This window comes from Galleria mellonella, unplaced genomic scaffold, assembly GCF_026898425.1.
Source record: "Galleria mellonella isolate WM207_F2 unplaced genomic scaffold, CSIRO_AGI_GalMel_v1 utg38, whole genome shotgun sequence".
Taxonomy (NCBI): Eukaryota; Metazoa; Arthropoda; class Insecta; order Lepidoptera; family Pyralidae; genus Galleria; species Galleria mellonella.
This window is the reverse complement of record NW_026442090.1, coordinates 3,517,400-3,539,800: the sequence shown is the minus strand read 5'-3', so window position 1 is coordinate 3,539,800 and position 22,401 is coordinate 3,517,400. Positions and strand designations below refer to the sequence as shown.

General features: G+C 31.9%; 4 protein-coding genes and 1 long non-coding RNA gene across 5 annotated transcripts; 4 read left to right on the top strand and 1 right to left on the bottom strand.

Annotated features, from left to right (window-relative positions):
* Positions 1 to 1,604: 1,604 nt before the first annotated feature.
* On the bottom strand, positions 1,605 to 7,107 carry LOC113522520 (uncharacterized). Its single transcript, XM_026908225.3, has 3 exons — positions 6,303 to 7,107; positions 3,652 to 3,838; positions 1,605 to 3,227 (listed from the first exon to the last, which is right to left on the bottom strand). Exons 1-3 carry the CDS (start codon positions 6,650 to 6,652, stop codon positions 2,973 to 2,975), a joined length of 792 nt encoding a protein of 263 aa, XP_026764026.2. The 5' UTR covers positions 6,653 to 7,107; the 3' UTR covers positions 1,605 to 2,972.
* Positions 7,108 to 10,847: 3,740 nt separating this feature from the next.
* LOC128201276 (uncharacterized) lies at positions 10,848 to 11,838 on the top strand. The gene is made up of 2 exons (XR_008253144.1): positions 10,848 to 11,131; positions 11,385 to 11,838. It is a non-coding gene; the product is annotated as an uncharacterized LOC128201276 (long non-coding RNA).
* Positions 11,839 to 13,734: 1,896 nt separating this feature from the next.
* On the top strand, positions 13,735 to 17,899 carry LOC113523031 (alpha/beta-tubulin-N-acetyltransferase 9). Its single transcript, XM_026908897.3, has 4 exons — positions 13,735 to 13,970; positions 14,664 to 14,773; positions 15,163 to 15,210; positions 17,520 to 17,899. The coding sequence occupies exons 1-4, from the start codon at positions 13,894 to 13,896 to the stop codon at positions 17,861 to 17,863; spliced, it is 579 nt and encodes a 192-aa protein (XP_026764698.1). The 5' UTR covers positions 13,735 to 13,893; the 3' UTR covers positions 17,864 to 17,899.
* A 625-nt stretch (positions 17,900 to 18,524) lies between these two features.
* Positions 18,525 to 20,390, top strand: LOC128201253 (uncharacterized). The gene is made up of 2 exons (XM_052897684.1): positions 18,525 to 19,534; positions 19,616 to 20,390. The coding sequence occupies exons 1-2, from the start codon at positions 19,084 to 19,086 to the stop codon at positions 19,630 to 19,632; spliced, it is 468 nt and encodes a 155-aa protein (XP_052753644.1). The 5' UTR covers positions 18,525 to 19,083; the 3' UTR covers positions 19,633 to 20,390.
* A 128-nt stretch (positions 20,391 to 20,518) lies between these two features.
* Positions 20,519 to 22,331, top strand: LOC113522821 (protein canopy homolog 4). The gene has a single exon (XM_026908649.3). It carries the CDS (start codon positions 20,672 to 20,674, stop codon positions 21,308 to 21,310), a length of 639 nt encoding a protein of 212 aa, XP_026764450.1. The 5' UTR covers positions 20,519 to 20,671; the 3' UTR covers positions 21,311 to 22,331.
* Positions 22,332 to 22,401: the final 70 nt, after the last annotated feature.

Sequence of the window (22,401 nt, the reverse complement as noted above, 5' to 3'; positions counted from 1 at the left end):
TTGCACGTTCAACAAAAAGGCGACATAACCATAAAGTTGCGATATTTTATTTTTAGGAAGAAACACCAAAAATTTTGTTGTGTAATATAATATAAAGAAGAATTTATATGCCGTTATACTGTAATTAGTTATTATTACTTATTTACTATAAACATACATGTATTAGATAAAATATCGAAGTTTAGTCGAGAATTTTAATAATACCTAATAAATGTAAACATTTTGACCATTAATTAAACATATGTGTACTGTGGCTACAGTTATGTGAAAGTATTCATAAGTAGCAATATACTGATGTTATGCAAGTTGTTAGTGAATGATCACGAAAACCCTTTATTGTGAACTGAAATTGTAGAAAACAAAACGCCGGTTCGTGTTGAAAAGTTGTACTGACAATTTATAAAAAAAAAATGAACAATTAAAAGAATAAAATATTAGAAACAAATTACAAAGGAGTTTGTAACATCCTTGTAAAAAATAGATGCCAAAGCCTAACCTACGGTTTGCGCAAGAATGTTTTGACTGTAAGAAAGTGTCAAATTAGGTTAACCTTGACTACAAATACCGCACTTAACTCTTATTGTGTGAGATTAAAATCTCACCTTATCTAAATGGAACTAAGAAAAATAGTGTCAATATAAATCATAAATGTAATAAAAAGTTTCACAAGCCGAAACTGAAATAAATAGTTGTAAAACCTCCTTTACGTAGGACATTATTTTTTACCTTTCTTTCATTAGCCATCAAATTTTAATATACTCGTAGAACTCGGACGAATATCGGCTTTGTAAATATTATACTCTTTTGTAATTGGAATTGCCTAAATTTTTTTTCTTAGATAGATGGTACCTACCATGGACATTATAACTATATCAGCTTAATTTTCTTCATAGTCCTTCGAGCCGGATAATTTGAATTTGTTATCATTTTATCAATGATTGCACATATTTTATACAAACTATTCTGTATAAACTAAGACTCATGTAGTCAAAGAATTGGTGGTGAACTTTTCTCCATTAAAACTATACATAATAAAACGTGAAATGTATATTGAATAACGCAAACATAGAACTTGACTGAACAAAAGTTCTCAACGTGCAGTGTCAATAGATCCAAAGAATACATCTCAATATACCTACCAAAATCAAAATAAATCCTGTACCTAGATGTTAGAAAACAGCGTAAGCCAAGCTGCGGACACTTGCCAGTCAGAGAATGATGTTGATTTTTTATGGTTAATATATTTTATGTGGACAAATGTAGTTTTATTTAAAAAGTCTTGTTCAATTTACATTCAGTCAGTCGCCCACTACCTTCTACCCACAAGATAGTCAAGGCTAAGTAATATTTGAATTACTTGTAATTCAAATTAGAGATGAAACGGATAGCAGTTTGGCTGCTCTTGTACTGCTCATATCTGTAGGCGACGGTTACCACTTTCCTTCAAGTGGGCCGTCAGCTTGTTTGCCATTCTAGTTGCATAAAAGAAATCTATATTTTCACAACAAGTTTTTAGGTTGTCAAGTACCATAGGTACATCTTTCACTAATAAAGAAAAATTAGGATATTTGCATTAAGTATTAAAAAAATCAGTAAACACCCAATTAATATGAATAACAAACATTTATTTTGTACGATTGTATAAGTATGTAAATAATGTACATTATTATATAATTATTAAGATTGTGTTTTACGACAAAGAACCGACTTCAATTGTGACAAAACCAGTTATTTTTACATAAAAACTAAACTCTTGAACAAATTTTGTAAAGTTCTATCTATAAGACCAACCTTTAAGTATGTAAAAAAATAATTTCCAAATCGGAGTAACGACGTAAAAAATAAAAAAAAAAATGCAATCGAATTAAGAACTTCCTTCTTTTTGAAGTCGGTTGAAGATACATGTTTACCATAAAAATTACGTTACTTAACTAAAAATGGACGGCACAAGTTAACATTGACGAATTGTATAAATAGTTTACTATATTAAAAATTAAGTAAAATACAAGTATGCAATTAACTATCTATATAAATATATTTAAAATAAACGGCACAAATTGTTAATACAACACACAAAATATGTATGTACCTTAATGTCATAAAACACTTAAATATAAGTAAATCATTAGTAGGTGGAATAAAACGTGTTTTAAAAAAATAGCTATTTTATGTAGTTAGATAAAATACATAAAGAACATTTATTGTTATTGTGATTACCTATTATCTTATAATAGATAGATGTCTAGGCACAGTTACTATTTCAGTCTTTACAGTACTTGTCTTTAACTGGAGGTAACTATCAATAAAAAAATTGGTCACTTGGTTAGAAATTAGCATTTTTATAATGGACTAATCTTTACATTAGATAGATATTTCGTTGTAATTAAAAAAATAAAATAAAATCATCTCAAAAATACTATCAATAAACACTTCAGTCAAAAACTACATTGGTAGACTTTATTATTGAATTATGTCATTATTACTTATTACCTACTTGTCTGATTGCTTAAAAAGTAAATGAACACAATATATTACACATACATGTTATATTAATCATTATTTTTCCGATTTTGCGATCAAATCCAACACTGGATTATAGTTGGAATAATGTAATAGGCACTGACTGGAATAGAATCCAGTAGCTGGATTTGATTATTCACTGGGCCGGGGCGTAATAGCAGACTACACGGCAGCAACTGATCGCATACAATCGTCGGCGACCGGAGCTTGACAGAATTTAAAATAACTATAGTATAATGTGGACCAATCATAAGAACACGCCTGGGCTTGTGTAACATTTTAATATAAATAATTCAAATATAAACAAATTTGATTTTCATAAAGTAACTCATCAAAATTATGTAAAAACTGATGAGCTTTAGCTCATTTTATTTTAATATAGTTTTTATTATTATTTGATTTTTCAGTACTATAGTTTTATTTTATTGATCTCTGGGTTAAATAGCTGAAATTTAATTACCGCAGCATGTCAGTACATTCCTCTCCTTGTATGCCCTGATTGAAGTAAGGATGACAACCCCTATCCACAAAGCTACAGCCACCCACGAGGTAATAAGTGCGATTTGCAATGCCACACCTGTGTTTATGAATTCTCCACGGCGACTGTTTGGTGCATTCTTCTGCAAGTAGTCCATAAAGTCGAAAATAGCTTGACAAGTGAGACGGAAATGAATAACGGAGACGTGATCGCCAGATGCGTGGATTTCCTGTAAGAACAAATATTGTATATTAGTTCTTGCAAAATAAACTTCTTTTTCCATATCATTTATTTTTTATAGTTAATCTGTAGGGGCTGCCTAGACGAACGTATGTTAACCAAATAGGCGACGTGCTAAGGAATGACTAAATTAAAAGTACCAGTAACCGGTAAGCGTGTACGAAGAAATTGATGAATACGAAGGTCTGTTTGAATCGGAGCATATGGCGTTCTTTTGGGAGAGAGGCATAATGCCTTTACATCCAGTATGAGAAAATTCTTCCTAAAAATTTTTCCCTAAATATAAAAAATTGAAATATCAATAAAACTTATAATTAGTATGCTCAAAACAACATACAATTCACTATTTATTTAGTAATGACGGGAATATTAGAAAGTTAAGAACTATTTGATTATGAAGATTAAATTATTACCCTAGCAAGGTATCCTCTGTACTGTGAACAAGTCTTCAGAAAGCCGTTGGTTATAATAGCAGCATGTACCAGATTATACAGGCAAAAGATCGCAGCAATAGAAGCTGTTGGTATCCAACAATATATTACTGCATCATTTTTTTGGCTTACTCTTGTCCTTGTTGTCACTACAATGGCTTCTCCTTCACTAAAAAAATAATGTGACTGTGATATATATTTAGTATAGTTGCTATTAAAAAGAGATTTTTAAAACATGTTCATAAAAAAAAAAAAATTTCTGTGGAAAGTTTCAAACTCTAGAAACACAAATAAATAATCATAAAAACTAAAAAGTAGCATAGAAAAATAAATATGCACAGTAGTTGAGAAAATAAGGCAATTGAGTCAATTTTGAGGTACCATATCTCTAAATCTCTCTTACCCATAGACAGGTTGACTGGAAGAAATCTCTTTTAGAGATAAGTTTGCCTTTGCTAGCAATGCATGGGGAGTATCATGGGCGAAACAGTATACTCTGTTATGTCCATGGTACTGCTCATGTTTATAGGTGACTGTTACCACTTTCCATCAAGTGGGCCATCAGCTTGTTTGCCATACTAAGTTGTATAAAAAAAAATTATTGTTGTTACTGTATGTTTTGGTGCAATAAAGAATATATGTATATATAGTTTAACATACTATACACTGATACACTGGCAATCTAATCACAAAAAAAAAACTACAAAATTATTACACTAATATGTCTTTTGCAAGTGTGTGTACATGACAGTTCTAAATTTATATACAGCTGAAGTTGCAAAAATAACAAAATCTCATGTATTTGTTATAATTTTAATTTCAATTTGTGAACATTTAGAACTTTATTTAGGGTCAAATTAGATATGTTTTATATTTGTGTTCGTTGCATAATTTATTTTACATTAAGATACATCCCACTTAATTCTAACTACATTCACTTAAAACTAATTCCACTTCAAAAACTAAAAATAATAAGAATTTTTTTAGTTCAAGCTCCTGCCAAATCAGCTTCAAGCTTATACTGTGTAGGTGACTGTACTACATGCCTATCTTACTCTAACTATAGTATGTTATTATGTTTCCCTCTTTTATATTAGTAATCTATATACTTTAAGTCTTAATATTTCAATTTAATATTTTTGCAAAGTTATCGTTTTATAAAAATTTTATTTATAAACTAAATTTATGATCAATTTACTTTATTAGAAATTTACTTCATATTGGCCATTAGAATAAAGATTTTACTGTAATATCAAACCAAAATATACATTTTAGAGATAGGTTTGGAGAAATAGCTCCTCAATATCAATCTATTAATTGAATTGGTAAAGAATTAAATTAATTTCGCAGTTTGAGTGCATAGCAGTTGGAGATTGATGGCTAATCTGGAAGATTGGGGAACTTCTAATAGTAATAGTGGTGTTTGAGTATTGGCAGTCATACACATACTAATGGTAGTAGAATTAAACAAAATAATTGTAATCAAATAATCTGTGATATAGACTTCTGCAATATAATATTTAGTTATTTTGATAAATAATTGTCAAAGCAAAAATATTTGTATTATTGAAATATACTTAACAATAGTTCATCTATTTCTTTAGGGAAAATTACATTAATATTTTCATCAGTAGTAACAGTCATACAAATGAATATAATCATATAGAAGAAAAACATTTTGTCTCTACATGAAAATCTAGATTATAATAATTTCATTAACTCGGTGTGTATTTTTTTGATGGATGAAAATGGTATGGTAACCCCACCTGCACTAACGAGATACACTGGCGGAGCACCAGTGAAGGATGATAGATGAGAATGAAAACAGGCTAGTTAGCCCATCATGATGAATTCATCAGGAATTAACCATGATAGTTTCCAGGGGGAGCCGCGAGGAGGTCAACCTGGTTGGGTATATTGCTAGCAATAGGATTCTCAGTCTCTATTACTAACAATCCCTTTCCCCCTATACAAGGTGTGTATTGGGAGCTTGTATTTAACTTATTATTTTATTTACTCATTATGTTACTGTAACTGTATGCTTCCTTTAATATCCACATACATTTACTACTTAACAAATAGGCATAAAAATTAATATGTAATGATAATATAATGGAATTATAATTTACTTTTTTGCTTATTTTATAAAATGTAAATATTTACATGCCTACATGGATTTAGGCAATAAAACAGGTGCCAAAATAGTACTATGTGGTTTTTGTTAATAATTTTAAGACTGTTTAATTTAAATAAACTCATTTCATTTCATAAAATTTAGTAAACACATATTATTTGGGATGGAGAAGGACATGAGCAATTTTTTCTCCCAGTTATTCTTAATAATAATTAATATAAATTCAAAAGTGAGTTTGTTGGTTTGTATGATACACTTTCATGTGTTCAGACAGCAGTTTACTGCTGAATTATGATGAATTTCAGTATAGAAATAGATGAAATCCTGAAGACTTACACTATACATATATATACTATACTATACACTACTTTTTCTCCTTATCTGTGGGCATATCTCAGTCACATTGAAATAAGTCACCGGTAAAAGCTAGCAATTAGATTAACTACACATATTATATACATACTAATCATGTAAATATTTGGTAAAATTATTTGCTTACATTTCTTCCATTGCCGTAGATTTCTCATCTTCATACTGTCCCACATTATTGATGCACACTCTATACATATGAAACAGCGCCATAATAAGTGCATAGGCCAGAATAGGTAATGGTGCAAATATTGCATACAAACAATATGAATTATGGCCTCCATTGAAGTACTGAAATGTGCTGACACCAAAGAATATGCACCCACAATTGGTATTTTCGAGCCAACTTCCTGGACAAACGTCGAGTGTCGCCCGCCAGTGATTATATGGTATTGCTATGCAAACCACCGAAACAGCAAGAAAGGTGGCGAGTAGAGCGTAACACCAACAAAGTCTTCGTTCTGTTTGGTACTGATTCATGATGATTCATATAAAAACTTATGTCGCATAAATATTGGTACGAAATACTTTGTCACTCTGCTATTGTTATTGGTCTTATGATAGTGACCAAGATATGTGAAAATACAGAAATAGATAGACATTCATTATGACACTAATAATTTCACGAATTTGGTTGCATATAAATAATTTACAAAAATTAAATTAACATTTATGTAGTCTAAAATAGAGTTAACAGCATTGATACTAAAACGATAAGCAAGCTCGATATCCTGATAATACAAATCAACTAAAAACAAATCTAGATCAACATCAACAATTTAACATATCGTATCAAACAATCGTTACAACTATTTTAATCAATTATTTATGTCAGAGAGACCTAAAAAGAAAAAAAAATCTTAAGAAAAAATGTATTTCAATTCAGAGAAAACAATTTAGTTCGGTTCGTTATAGTCAAATGAATAGTGTTTGACTTCCAAATTTTTTTTTTTTTTTTTTTTTTTTTTCTTCTTATGTGGCGTTCACCCCGATATTAGGGTATTTTGCCAAGAACAAAACGGGGAAACGATAATAGTAATAAAAATACCTAACACAAACGAATTTAGAAAGGATAAGGATTAGGTCTAGGATATTTATAGGATATGAAGGATATACTTGTACATATGAGAATATACTTATAAATATATAGGAAAAGCAATTGATGCAACTATAAATGTATTCATGTAATATAACTAAATCTTAATATTGTTATCATATATATATGAAGATAGTATTTTATAGATAATAGGATCATTGGAAGAAAGTAGAGTAAGAATAGAAGTTGGGAATGGAACACGGATGGATCGGAGATGATTAAAAAGGGAGGTGTGGTCAAATTTAGAACATGAGAAGAATATATGATTCAAGTCCGCCACTTCAGCACCGCAATTACACGACGAACTTTGTACAATACCAAGCTTGTATAAATGAGAAGGTGTGCATACGTGACCTAGACGCATACGAGTTATAATAGTTGTTGCGGTCTTTCCAAGCTTTAATTTACAAAACCATGGTTTGAAAGGAATATCGGGTTGTATAAGGCGATAAAATCTTCCTTTTATTGTACTTGTTTTTTCCCAATATTCCTTCCAGGCATACCTTAAATATATTTTTGGGAGACAAGCTAGGTCACTACAGTAATTATGATACGGATACATATCACCACAAGTTACAGCCTCTCTTGCCATAAGGTCAGCTTTGTCATTGCCGCTAATACCACTGTGTCCTGGTAACCAGGCAAAAGAAACGGAATACCCTCTCAACATGCAAAGATAAAGACTTTGTCTTATGTCACAAATAATGGGATAAACTGGTTTTGATTTAAACGGATATTTGGCTAGAGCTTGCAAAGAGCTCATAGAGTCAGTGAAAACTATTGCCTTATGTAATTTCATTAAAAGTATATATTCTACAGCTTTTAAAATACCATAACATTCCCCGGTAAAAACTGAAGATTCCGATGGAAGTTTAATTTTTTGAACGATATTAAATTGTGAATGAAACACACCCACACCTACACAACCGCTATTGTCTGGTTTTGATGCATCTGTAAAGATGTAGTGCCATTCATTCCATTCAATGTCAGTTATAAACATAAATTTGGCATTCAATTCTGAATCATTTTTTGATAACCCAAAATCATATTTAATATTAGGAGATAAAACTAAAGATTGATATGAGCATTTATAAATGGGAAAACAGGACGATGTAAAAGTGGGAGATTCTATGGATTTATATTTTTCATAACTTTGTATTAAACATGGAGGTTTTTTATGTTTCCAATAAGATGAAGACGAAATAAAGATATATAGTTGAGATAACTTTTGAATAAGCGGATGATCAGATAATTGTAAACAACGAAAAAAGAAGCGATCAGATAAATATTGCCTTCTTAAAACCAAAGGTGGATCACCGACTTCGAGCTGTAAAGCATTGATTGGACTTGATTTCATTGCTCCAGAGATAATCCTCAAGGCCTTTGATTGAATTAAATCCAATTTCTTAAAAGCAAATGAACTTCCTGGAGCTAACAAAAAAGTTCCATAATCAATGACACTCCTTATAAGACCATTATAAGCAAGTTTTAGTGAAACGGGATGTGCTCCCCACCAAACTCCAGCAAGGCACCTAAGAATGTTGAGGTTACGCTCACATTTCGTGGAAATATAATTACAGTGGGACAGACCTGTTAATTTATTATCTAGCACGATACCTAAAAATTTAATTTCAGTCTTTATAGGAATGTATGAGTTATCATAAAGAACCTTAATTTGTTGCGGTGATCTCATTCTTGAAAACAAAACTACACTACTCTTGGTTACAGAAAGATTAAGACCATTTGCATCTAACCACGTTTTTAACAAATCTAATGAATCAGATAATTTGGCAGAAGCAGATTCTATGGACTTCGCAATAAAATATAATAAGAGATCATCAGCATATTGTAAAATTTTGACGGATTTATCAAGGAATGATTCTAGATCGTATGTGTATATGTTGAATAAAATTGGACTGAGAACAGATCCTTGTGGAAGGCCTTTCCATACTGTTCTAGATAATTTGGTATCTTCATCTAGATCCATATGTATTGTTCTTTCTGATAAAATATTAATAATGAAATTAGAAAGCATTACCGGTACATTTAAAGCTTGTAATTTAGTTTTTAAAATAGAAATTATTACATTATCATAGGCAGAATTTATATCTAAAAAGGCTGAGAGGATTGACAAATTTTGTGAGAAAGCTATATGAATATCTGAAATAAGAACACTCACATTATCTAAGGTGCTCTTACCTTTCCTAAAACCAAACTGGTTCGGGGATAGTAAGTTATTACTTTCTAAAAACCATTCTAGACGGTTCTTCACTAAATGTTCAGCTAGCTTTAGTAAGACAGAGGAAAGTGCAACAGGACGGTATGAAGATGGTTCAGAAGGTGGTTTATGAGGCTTTAGAAATGGTATAATAATCTGAGACTTCCATGAAGTAGGTATATTTCCCGAAATAATTATGGAATTAATTATATTTAAAAAGTAAATTAATGTCGCATCGCTAGCATTTTTAAAAAAGGAATACGGTATACCGTCTTCTCCCGGTGCAGAGTCTTTAATACAAGCTAGAACACCTTTAAGTTCTACAAGAGTAAAAGGAGACTCAAGTTCGGATAATTCGTCAGAGACGGATAGAGAAATATTGTAAAGGCATTCCGGCACATAACTAGGAGCAAGGCGATCTAAAAATTTATTCGCTAAAGTTAAATCGAGTGCAGAACGTGATGTATGATCACTAAAGGCAGATCTGAATCTTTTAATATTATTCCAAACGACTGATGAATTAACTTCTGGACAGATAGAAGAACAAAATCTTCTCCAACCTTCCAATTTCTTTTTTTTCAGTAGTTTTCGAGTAGAACGTGAAACTGCGGTGTAAATTTCAAAATTTTCTGATGTCATGTAATTATTATAATTTTTTTCAGCCTCTTTACGATTTTTAATTGCTTCCGTACAATCTTTGTCCCACCAAGGTGGGGAGGGAATTTTCCCTGAAGCACTATTTTTAACAGGAAATAATAAATCAGCAACCTCCTTCATATTAATTATCAAGTCATTACAACATTGATGTTCATTTCCATGATAAACAATAGGTAACTCCGATATTTTATTATCTAAATATTGTTTGTAAATATTCCAGTCTACATTTGATAAATTATATTTAAGTCGAGGACTACTCTTTCGACTTGAGGGAATGGAAATTGGAAAAGAAAGAATGAGGGGAAAGTGATCGCTTCCGAAGGTAGAGGAATGAGGATACCACGACAGTGAAGAAGCTAAATCAGAAGAACATATTGAAATATCAGGAGCACTAAACCCTTCATTCGGTGCAGTTCTACGTGTCGGTACATCTGAGTTAACAATACATAAGTTGTAAGTGTCAATTATCGTCAGGAGTTTTCCACCATAAAAATTAGAAGTAGAACTGCCCCACGATTGGTGCTGAGCATTAAAATCGCCCATTACGAGAAAAGGTTTAGGTAAAATTGAAAATAATTGTTCTAGTTGTGAATATATTTGGCATGTAGGATCAGGAATATATAAAGTAACAAAACAGATACCATTTATAATTATAGCAGCTGCATTAATGCCGCTATATACAGGAAGCGAAAAAGAAGAAAAAGAAGGGAGTTTTTGACCAATATGGCAACACCGCCATATCCGTCAGCTCTATCATCACGGAGACTTGTAAAGCCTGAAATCCTAAAAGGATATCCTGGCTTTAACCAAGTCTCTTGTAGAGCTATTATAAAAGGATTATATTTATTAATCAAATAAAATAAGTCTGATTTCTTATTTGTTATGCTACGACAGTTCCACTGAATTATTTGGACTTTGTAATCCATTGCGAGAAGTTAACAATTGAGACAATACATTGTACATGGCATCGTTGGACGGTGGTAAAGTTGTTTGTATCATTTTTGATTGCGATAACACTTTAATAAGCATGAGAATAATATCAATGATGGATTGATTATTGTCAATATTATTTGATGATAATGCACAACCATTAGAGGGAGCAGGAATATTATATTCCTTAACTATGGCTTCATGGGCAGAACGATCATATCCTTGTTGTATTTTTGAGGAGAGCGTGGTTTAAGTGTAACTGTTTTTTTATATGATGATTGTATATGTGGTAATGATGATTTCTCTTTAAGGAAAGAAGATTGAAAATGAGATTTATTGGAAGGAGATGATGATGTTAATACATCTGAATATAGTTTAGAAGTTGGAGGATGAAATTTTGATGCTTCAGCATAAGAAACACAACTATGGGCCATTGTTTCTTTAATGGCTTTCTGACGTGCATATTCAGGACATTTTTTACTAATTGCTGAATGAGAACCATTACACAAGATACAAGAAACATTTTCCTCATCTACTTCACATTTATCACCTGTATGATTTTGCCTGCATTTATAACACCGAGGATTTGAACGACACTGCATCTTGACATGTCCGAACCTACAGCAGTTATAGCATTGGATAGTAGGGTAAATGTACAAATCTACAGTTAATGATGTGTAAAACATAAATACTCTTTTTGGCAATATTTGTCCATCAAAAGTAATAACAATGGTTTCAGTATTAATAAAACTTGGTTGTCCTTCATTAATTGTCTTTTTCTTTATTCTTCTGGTTTTTAGAATTTTCCCACAACCTATCGGTACTGATATATTTTGGATTACTTCCTCTTCTGTCCAATCTTTAGGAATACCCCTCACAATTCCCATACGGGTTACATGGAAAGAAGGTATAAATGCCTTAAAATTATGTGTCACTAAGTTACTATTATTTAAAAATGCATTTGCATTTTCAAAATTTGAGAAAGAAAGCGATAAACGGTTTCTTCCTATTCTTTTGAGGCTACCATTCACTATATTATTTATCTTATTAGTGTGTAAAAAGCGACCAAATGCAATAGGATGTAATGTAGTGTTATCATTAGGATGTGTTTCATTTTTTTGTACATGAACGACATAAGGTGCTATATCCTCGGCATTGTACAAAGTTCTGCTTAAAGTACTGGGTGGAGAAGCAGGTTTAACAGACTCGGTATTGTTTACAACTGGTATTGATTCTTGAGTTTGATTCTCATCTTCAATACATTGACAATCACTATCTTTAATTTTAGATTCAAGACCCTTGGTGTGCCTCCTTCGTTTTTTATTGCAATGTTTGCAAATGCGACGTTCACCACGTACTCGCTTACGTTTAGAACTTGCAACGCTAGAACCATCTGTGTCCATACTAGATTCACCTAATATATCAAAACTATTATTGAATGGAATAGTTATATTTGCAGACACCTGGGGGGTTGTCCCCCCAGGGTCTATAGGTGGATCCATAATGTTAATATAGGTAATTTACTTACCAATATTTACAGCAACAAACACTATTACTACAAAATATACAATTAAATATACAATCTAATACACAATATATAAAAAAGACTAATCCTTATATAAATAAAAATAAAATTAATTTAAAGAAGATCAAAAAACACTCCCGCTTTTTTAAACGTTTCCCGCGCTTTTTAACTTCCAAATTCCAAATTTAATTTGACAAGTTGTAATCTAATCACTAATTCAGGACGTCAAGGGTTATTTAAGTGTCGGCACTGCCTTATATTAATATAATAGGAAGTAATTCTGTGTTACCTAAAATTATCAATATATAATAAAATAAAAGAATATTTGCAATATTGTGAAACTTTTTATGCAACTTAGAATAATAAACAAGTTAACGGTCTACCTAATGATAAGTGGTAACCGTCGCCTACACATAATAATAGTAACATAAATATAACAAAGTATACTGTGTTGTTCATGATATTTTCATGCATTGCCATTCTTTAGGAATAAGGTATTATGCCTCTGTACAAATCTAAACACAGCCATATAATTACTAAAGAACTTTTGTAGAAAGTTTCTCTCAAATATAAAACTACATAATAATATCCTTTTATCGATATATATATATATATATTTATTATTTATGGTTGGAAGAATTTACGATAAGTGAAAATTGCACAATAATAGCTCTCAAATGACATTTTTGTATTGCCTTCAGTGCTTACTTAAGGCACACTGTAGTGTACTCTGTCTGTGATCGACACCACTAACTGAGTAACACTGAGTAAACAAAGGAACAAGTAGTATTTCCCTAATGAATCGAATTGGGGGAAAGGGATTGTTAATAATGAGGAAGTTAGTCTCGATTGCTATCAATATACCTTATCAGGTCGACTTCCATGCGGTTCCCCCTGGAAACCATCGTTACTAATTTATCTTTATATTTGTCACGATGAGCTAACCGATCTACCTTTTCATCCTCACGAATCATACCTCACTATAGCCCCGTCTGTGTACATATATATTGTATATCGATAGCGCAGGCAGGGTTATCATTCCATCATCATTCATTAAAAAAAACGAATCTCTATTCATTTTTATTCTATGGATGAATTCAAATGGTTGCATAGCATAATTTTTCAGAATAGATTATCTATATATTTAATTACTAGTAGCAATTTATCGTGTATATGAAGTAAACAGACTTGAATTAAATTCTTAATATACATACCTATCATATTATTATGTTTACAGAATTTCTATATTTTTTTTCTTTATTAAGACAACAAAATACACTGATTTTTTTGAAACTATGAAACTTAATATTAACACACAAATTAATGGACCAAATATTACGTTAGTGCCTTACAGAAAACATCATGTACCAAAGTAAGTAGTCAGTGTATTTCACTGAAATACAATTTAATAATAATATATAATTGTATTATTATATACTATAATGAACTTTTCCATGTGTAGCAGTTATTAATCTATGAATGCAATAATTCCAATAAAATACTCCTTTCCCCGAAGTTCCCTTAAACACTAGAAAAGGTGGTTATAAATTTATTTACATTTAACAAATAATTTTACAATATAAGCAACTCATGCAACATATGTGTGAGTGGACAAGTGAGAAGCACGCACACTCTCATTGCATTATCTTTTGATTGCTAGCCCTGACACAACAGCTAAAAGTAATTATTATAATATTTAATACATGTCACTTATACCTAAATTCTTATTTTCAATATAAACCAAATGTTCCTTTCCCTGAGCAGTAACTATATCAGGCAATGTTGCAGACTGTAATGCTGTTAAAGAAAATAGACATGAAATCATTAGGGTATTTAAGAGTATCTTCCAAAAAGGCCTGGCCCCTTAAAGAAAATGCATATGTACTCTCAGACATTTTGATCTTTGAGAAGCTTCACTTGCATGTTGGAGTAAACACAAGACAATTTTGAGGTGGCCATGGCCCACTGGCTCCCCCTTATATACTATTGACCATCAAAATCATTACTTCATGTTTTATATACATACATATTATATAGCTGCTTTGATTATTTTAATTATTTACAGATATCATATGTGGATGAAATCAGAGGAACTACAAAGACTCACTGCATCAGAACCTCTGTCCTTAGAACAAGAGTATGAAATGCAAAAATCTTGGCAAGACGATGAAGACAGTAAGTTTTTTTTTTAAGATATAAATTATATCATAAAATATATAATAAGCAATAACAAATACATAAAGTACAAAGAGCAAAGAGTATATAACAAAGGGATAAGATAATGTATTTCATACAAGTTGCGTAAAACGACTCAGTCTAGAATATCTTACCAATCTGCACAAAAACACCTCGTTCTCATTATGTTGATGTATAGGATTATAATTATACTATAGTTTGTCCTATGGTTAGATTTAACACTACCTATGCCTTAGATGGTCACATATGTTTCTAAGTTTCATATTTATTTATAAAAACTTGCTAGTAATTTCTTTTTAATTGTTTGGAATAATTTGTTTTCTTTTCTATATTATCTGCATTAACCAAATGTCTTTTTTTTTTTTCAGAATGTACGTTTATAATATTGCAGAAGAATACAGAAACAAATGAAATAGGTTTGTTTGTGTTATAACAAATATTTTTTAATTAATATCCACAAAGATTCTCTATGTAACTGGGAATGGTAAAAACCATAACTTATAGACATGAACAGCTATAAAATTAGACATGATGAAAGTTAAAATGAAACAAAAACTTAATACTTGTTTCGGGTATAGATACTTAACTACTTTTTTTTGCAGCTGCATAAAATAACATATCCTATATATACACATATAAAAAAATAATTTATTATATTTCATGTTGTACTTATTGCACCTGCTCTATTTTTTTTTAAATGTGAGAATGGAATGGTAACCCCACCTGTATACACTGGTGGAGTACATTTAAGAGATGATATATGAAGATGGAAGCAGGTCAATAAGCCCATGGTGATGAATTACATAAGAATTAAACATGACCGTTTTCAGGGGGAACCATGTGGAAACTGACCTGATAGGGTATTTTGAGGTTGTTAAACTCCATTACTAACAATCCTTTCATCCCTTACTCTGCTCTAATTAGGTATAGTTAGATATTGTATTTATTTTTATTTTTTAATTTTACTAAGGTGCTCACTAACAAGTGGAAATCGGGATGGGATATTAAAAAGGAACAGATGAAATTTCAGTATTATTGATCAAGGAGTTACATTTTAATGTTGAAATTAAGAGAAACTAAATATTTATAAATCAGAGAGCTATCAGACATGAAAAGGATGTAAAAAAAAGCATAATTTCTTTGGAGATGAGTGTCTATATGGGTGAGAAAGAGAGTTAAGGAGAGAGGGCCAGGGTAAAAAATGTTGTGAATCGCATCGAATAAAGGATGGTAAGGCCGTGCTCGCCTTGGCAATTAGGTATTCATATTATTTGGGAAGGAGAGGATTGTTGTAATGTAAATTGGACTCATTTTTCCGCGCTTAGCCTCTCATTTGGGCCGTTGTGCGTATGAGTCGTGGCTAATACAGCCAACCTAGCTCCGCCCAGAAGCACAGAAGCTTCTTGGGATCTTCACAGGCCTCACGGAGTGACCTCACCATTCCGAGAATTTCTAAACGTTGATGGGCCACAGCTTCACATTCCAGGATTACGTGAGCAGCCGTTTCTTCGGCGTCGAAACAGCCTCGACATAGAGGGCTGTCTGTAGCTCCTATTGTGTATAGATATTTGTTTAATGGACAATGGCCCTTTATTGTTTCTATCATTATTTTGAGGTTTTTCCTATCTAGATGTAATAAACGTTTTGATAATCGTTGAATCAACGTAGGCACGGCCAATTTTTATTGTCTGCAATCAGTAGCCTGTATCCATATTTGGTTTTGTATGTCAGCGGATCTTTGACGAATCCATATTCGAAATTGCGACAATGGAAGAGGTGGATACGGGCCTACCACTCTCGTTCCTGAACCTCATCTTGCTAGTTCGTCTGCGGAATCGTTACTATAAGATCCACTGTGCCCTCTTATCCATTGGAGGATAACTCGGTTATTGGAAGATATCTTGTCCAATGAATAGTGGCATTCATTTATTAATTTGTTGTTTGTCTTGTTGTTTCGTAGTGCTTTTAGTATTGCTGCGCTGTCAGATAAGATTCTAATGCCAATACCATTTATTCCTAGCTTATGTACAGCTGCAGCAGCCTCAGTAATTGCTACACATTCGTATTGGAATATTGAGCTGTGTATGCCAAGCGGTATGTGTATGTTTATATTAAGGTCTAAGGAAATAACTCCGACACCTGAATCGTTCTCAGTTTTGGAGCCATCGGTGTATATGCGTAATTCATGTACTCCAGATTGGTCCTTTTCCTCTTCTTTTATTTGTATTTTGTATTTGTTGTTAAATTATATAATGATTATGAGGCTGTCACATGGAGCCGTAATCAAAGATTCATATTCGATTGCCTGGTTTAGAATAGAAGTGTGGGGACTGTTGTGATTTTTACCCCATAAATCCAGATGTATTAGTCGGATAGCGGCTAAGGCCTCTTCCTGCTGTATGTGCAGATCTAGGGGTGTTATGTTGAGGGCCAACTCTATTGCTGTTATAGGAGCTATTTACATGCAGCTGCTGACAGAAGAACAAACCAGTCTCTAAAAGCTTTTTAGTTTGGCGGAGAGGATTGTTAGGGATAGAGTTTAACGATACCATTTGATCGTTTTTGGCCGATCTCCATGTTATCATTATTCCAATAAATTTGTTATTAACATTTACCCTCACCTATCATTTCTAATTGATGGCTCACGAGTATGTATTAATAGCGCAAATAATTACATTTCAGTTCTTAAAACAAGTCATCATATTATTTTTGCTTATATTTTCAGATTCAATGATAGGTGATACAAATATATTTGTAACAGACAAAGAAAATTATATTGGAGAAATAGAAATAATGATAGCAGAAGAGTCTGCAAGAGGAAAGAAACTTGGTTGGGAAGCTGTAATTTTAATGTTGATTTATGGTATTAAATATATCAATCTTAAAATGTATGAAGCAAAAATATCATTAAGTAATATTATAAGTATACAAATGTTTAAAAAGTTAGGTTTTAGTGAGAAATCAAAAAGTGAAATATTTCAAGAAGTAACTTTGCAGAAAGAAGTTACGAAGGAGTGGATTGTTTGGCTAGAAAATAAATGTAAATATACTATAGAGAATTACTCTTAATAAAAATAATGATTTAACATTATTTAATTTCTAAAATGCTCAATATTTCACTAAGATTTAACATGGCTATACTGATAAGATACTGTGTTCCACAAATAAAAATAGTATATTATACAGTTGTCCCAGAACTCAACGTCAAGCCGAAACGGGGTGATAGGATTGATTGTAATAATCATGAGAAAAATCAGAAATCTATCCCATGCAGTTTGAAAATTATGGGCATTTAAGAAAAACTGTGGCGGGGCACCAGTGAAGGATGATAGATGAGGATGAAACAGATCAGTTAGCCCATCGTGACGAATTCATCAAGAATTGTTCACCTGATAGGGCATATCAAAGATCAGAGGTCGATCTGCTAGCAATCGGGCTGCCAAATTCCATTCCTAACGATCCCCCCCCCCCCCTCCCGGCGACGAAATGTTAGGGGTACGTCCTCTAACAAAGTTGATAAATTTTCTCGTAAAAAATGTAGGTAATTCATCCCGACAATTTTGCCGTTTCAAATTCCGGTCCAATTCACAAAAATCCAAGTCCAAAAAGAGAAACCAAAGTTGCCAGTACTAAATCAACACAAGCGAATACGGAAAAGCGTGCAGTAGACGAATAAGCGAAACATAAATATATAAATTGGTGTTTAATATATAAATTGGTAAATAAAAATATTAATTGGTGTCAGACTGGTAGCGTAACCTTTGCTTGGTATGGCAACTGTATCTGTTTCATTCGCACGCGTGTAAATGACGCATCTCCGTCTCACTGCGTGGCGTCACTTTTGATGGCAGCTCCTTTTTTTAATTACAGTAGGTGGCCAAATTATTATATTCATCATGATTTTTTGATGTTCATTCGAAGTATTCCACATTTTCGGTAATTCACTGGTCTTTATTTTTCTTCTTTCGGTTATTTTCTGTTACTACGGACTTACTTCTATATTTTGTGATATAATAACATTTGTATTCATTAAAAATTTTGACATGGCAACACCATAAATCTCGGACATCACGTCGGCCATTTCTTTCCGGCGTTTGGCGCGTGTAACACAAAGTTAGAAAAGGGTGTTTTAAAATTTTTTTTGCTGTGAAATCTTTTGATTCAAGGTAATATGTCATATTTCTATTATTATTAATTATAAATAGTGGATATCAATTTTTTTTTTGTATTGTTACTTGGTTTTTTATGTTGTTTTGTCATTCTAACATCAAATATCGATTATTTTAGCCATGGGAAAGTGTTCCGACATTTTACCCAAGAAAAGATCGGAAATAAAGACGCTTTTGTATCATACAAATCACTCACAACGAAAAATTGCTGAATTAGCAGGCGTTTCACAGTCCACAGTTAGAAATATAAAGAGAGTGACAGACGAAAACAAATCTTTATCACCAAAACGTGCTGGCAAATGTGGAAGAAAACGCCTTACGACGCCTCGTACAGAGAGGGAAATAAGGCGTGTTACTATAGAGAATCGCAGAAAGCCCCGAAAAGTTATTAAAGCTTTGTTAGATGACGCTGGCGTAACATTGTCTGACAGAACGTTAAGGCGAAGACTTAAGGAGCTGAATTTCAATTGTTGCCGCCCTTTGAAAAAGCCTAAGTTGACTAAGACGATGCGTGCTAAACGATTGGCATTTGCTAAAATGTATAAACTGGACTGTGAAAGACTGGGAGAAGGTAATCAAGTCATATTAATTGTATTTTTTTCAATTTTGATATGAAATAAGTGATCCTAACATGAATCTATTGAATTTACAGGTCTGCTTTTCCGATGAATCGTCAATTCAAATTCTCCAGGACAATTCCCAGTTTGTTCGTCGCAGGCCAAATGAAAAATATGATGAAAGTTGTGTTGTGGAACGAATTAAACATCCTTTGTCCGTCATGATATGGAGCGTGATTAGTTCAAAAGGGAATGGTCGACTATATTTAGTTGAGGGAACTATGCGTCAAGACCAATACCTACGAGTTTTAGAAACTCGTCTTTTTCCCCAGATGGCCGAATGGTATCCGGACGGCGACTGTATATTCATGCAGGACTCAGCACCTTGCCATAAGGCCAAAAAAGTCATGAAATTTTTAAATGATAATAAAATAACTATTTTGGACTGGCCTGGAAATTCGCCAGATTTAAACCCGATAGAAAATGTCTGGGCTGCTCTTAAAAAAGAAATTTCTAAGGAAAAGGTCATAACTACGAAAGTAGAATTGATAGAAAAAATAATAAAAGCATGGTACAATACACCATCACTGCAAGAAATTGCATCCAATTGCATTTCTAGTATGCCGCGCCGCCTACAAGACGTTATTGCCCAGAAAGGAGGTTTCATAAAGTATTAAATAAAAAAAAACATATTATTAAATATATAGCCTTTTTCGCACATTATAGTTTTTATTTATATTATTTAACCCATAAACTAATATAATTGACAATAAATATTGTTTAAACTAGACATGATTATAGATAAAACACATAACAAGCACGAAAAACAATTTTTTTTTTCAAATGAGTATAATAATTTGGCCACCTACTGTACATTTGCATAACAAAAAAAGGAGCAATCACATGATTTTATCATTCCTTTCTGTAATTCTTGTTCTTAGATTCATGTTACTCTGGATGGAAGGTATGTGTCAACTTGACACATGTCATATTACAGATGATGTCCGGTCTTTCCGTAGAATTTTTAGTATTTTATGAATATACATCTATTATTGCAATAATAATTCCTTAAATACTATTAATTTAGTCATTCAATAGTTGTTTAGTAGTAGTACTTCTATTTCCTCGATCACATTAAATTGTTTTTTAAAATGCATTTACTCACCTTCTTTTTATTAATATTATTCGTTAACATAATATATACATACGATAATGAAATTAAGTCTGAAGCTGATGTTGGTGTCAAATATGCAAATACATGCGAAGTCTGCAAAATTCTCGCCACTGAATTGCAAGAACGTCTCGAAGAAACCGGTAAAGTACATGATGTGATTGAAATAGGGTATTCTCTCGATGACGTCCAGCCTAAAAAGAAGACAAAATACCAAAAATCTGAGCTTAGATTGATTGAATCGTTAGAGGGGGTTTGTGATAAAATTCTAAATTATAACATTCATAAAGAACGAGAAGATAGTACCAGATTTGCTAAAGGTATGAGTGAAACTTTCAGAACTCTTCATAACCTAGTAGACAAAGGAGTTAAAGTTGATCTTGGCATTCCACTCGAGTTGTGGGATAAGCCATCGGCAGAGATAACACATATGAAAATACAGTGTGAGACTCTGTTGGAAGACCATGAAGGAGCTATTGAAGACTGGTATTGGAACCACCAAGGGGAGACTGAGTTGAAACACCATTTATGTACAAAACATGTTTTACAAGGTGCTGATGATTCTTGCCTATATGAAGAGCTGAAAACCAGAGAGAAGGGTGACAGATCTGAACTTTGATATGGAGTGTCAGTTTAATATGTCACCTAATTTTATAAAGTTATTACAAACAATTATAAGTATATGAAAAAAGTACAGTGCTATACAATAAGATAACCTGTTATTTTTTAGTGATCTCTACATAGTATCTTAGCTATAATTTGTCATTATTCTATTATCATACTATATTCCTTCTGGGTCATTTAATCATACTAATTATATTTGAGGTGCAACTTTCAGTTGGGCCATACTATAAAACTGTGAAGTTTAGTATTTTAAATTATGCTGCTAGATGCTACTTAGTTTTTTTATATAGGAAAATATGCTGTATTCTATTTTAAGAATCGAACAAAACTCTCCCAAGAGGAAGGCCTATGTTCAACAGTGGACAGTATGGATAATAACACCATCATTGTATGATACTAATATCATATACACAATAATTAAGTTTGATTGTTGTCTTAAACCACTTTAAATAAATTATTAAGTATTTGACATTATTACAATATTTATATGATAAGGATATTTGTTTTTAATGTAGTGTATATAGAATAATAATAATACAGGATTACTTTAACCTAATTATGTATTTTTATTTTTTATATAATATTATTTAGCAGTTTTTATAAAATCCTCTGAAAAGTACATTTTCGGTTAAATCAGTTCTGTATGTATTTAATGCAATAGATATCCGATATGGATCTAACATACTGATACACAACATAATCATGACTCTCTAGGTCTAACACACTATTTCATTTTCTGTTCTTTCATTGGATTTGATCCACACACAGTACAAATGTTTGTATTCGTAATTATGTCTGCTTGTATGGGTCTGGATGTTTTTTATGTATAATATATAGGTATTTATAAAGGTAAGTATTTTCATCAGTTACCTATAGTAGGTATAAGCTTTGTTTATTTTGGGACTGTATAGTAATACAGTAGTATTTATTATTGTATGATAGAGCATATAAGGAGTCTATATGAGTTTAGCTTTGTTACTATTTTGGTAATTAAACCAAACTATAATGAACTTCTATTCACCTCTTTTATTATATTTACTTTTATGATGGACGCTTAATTTTAATTTTTTTTGTCAAGTTAAAATG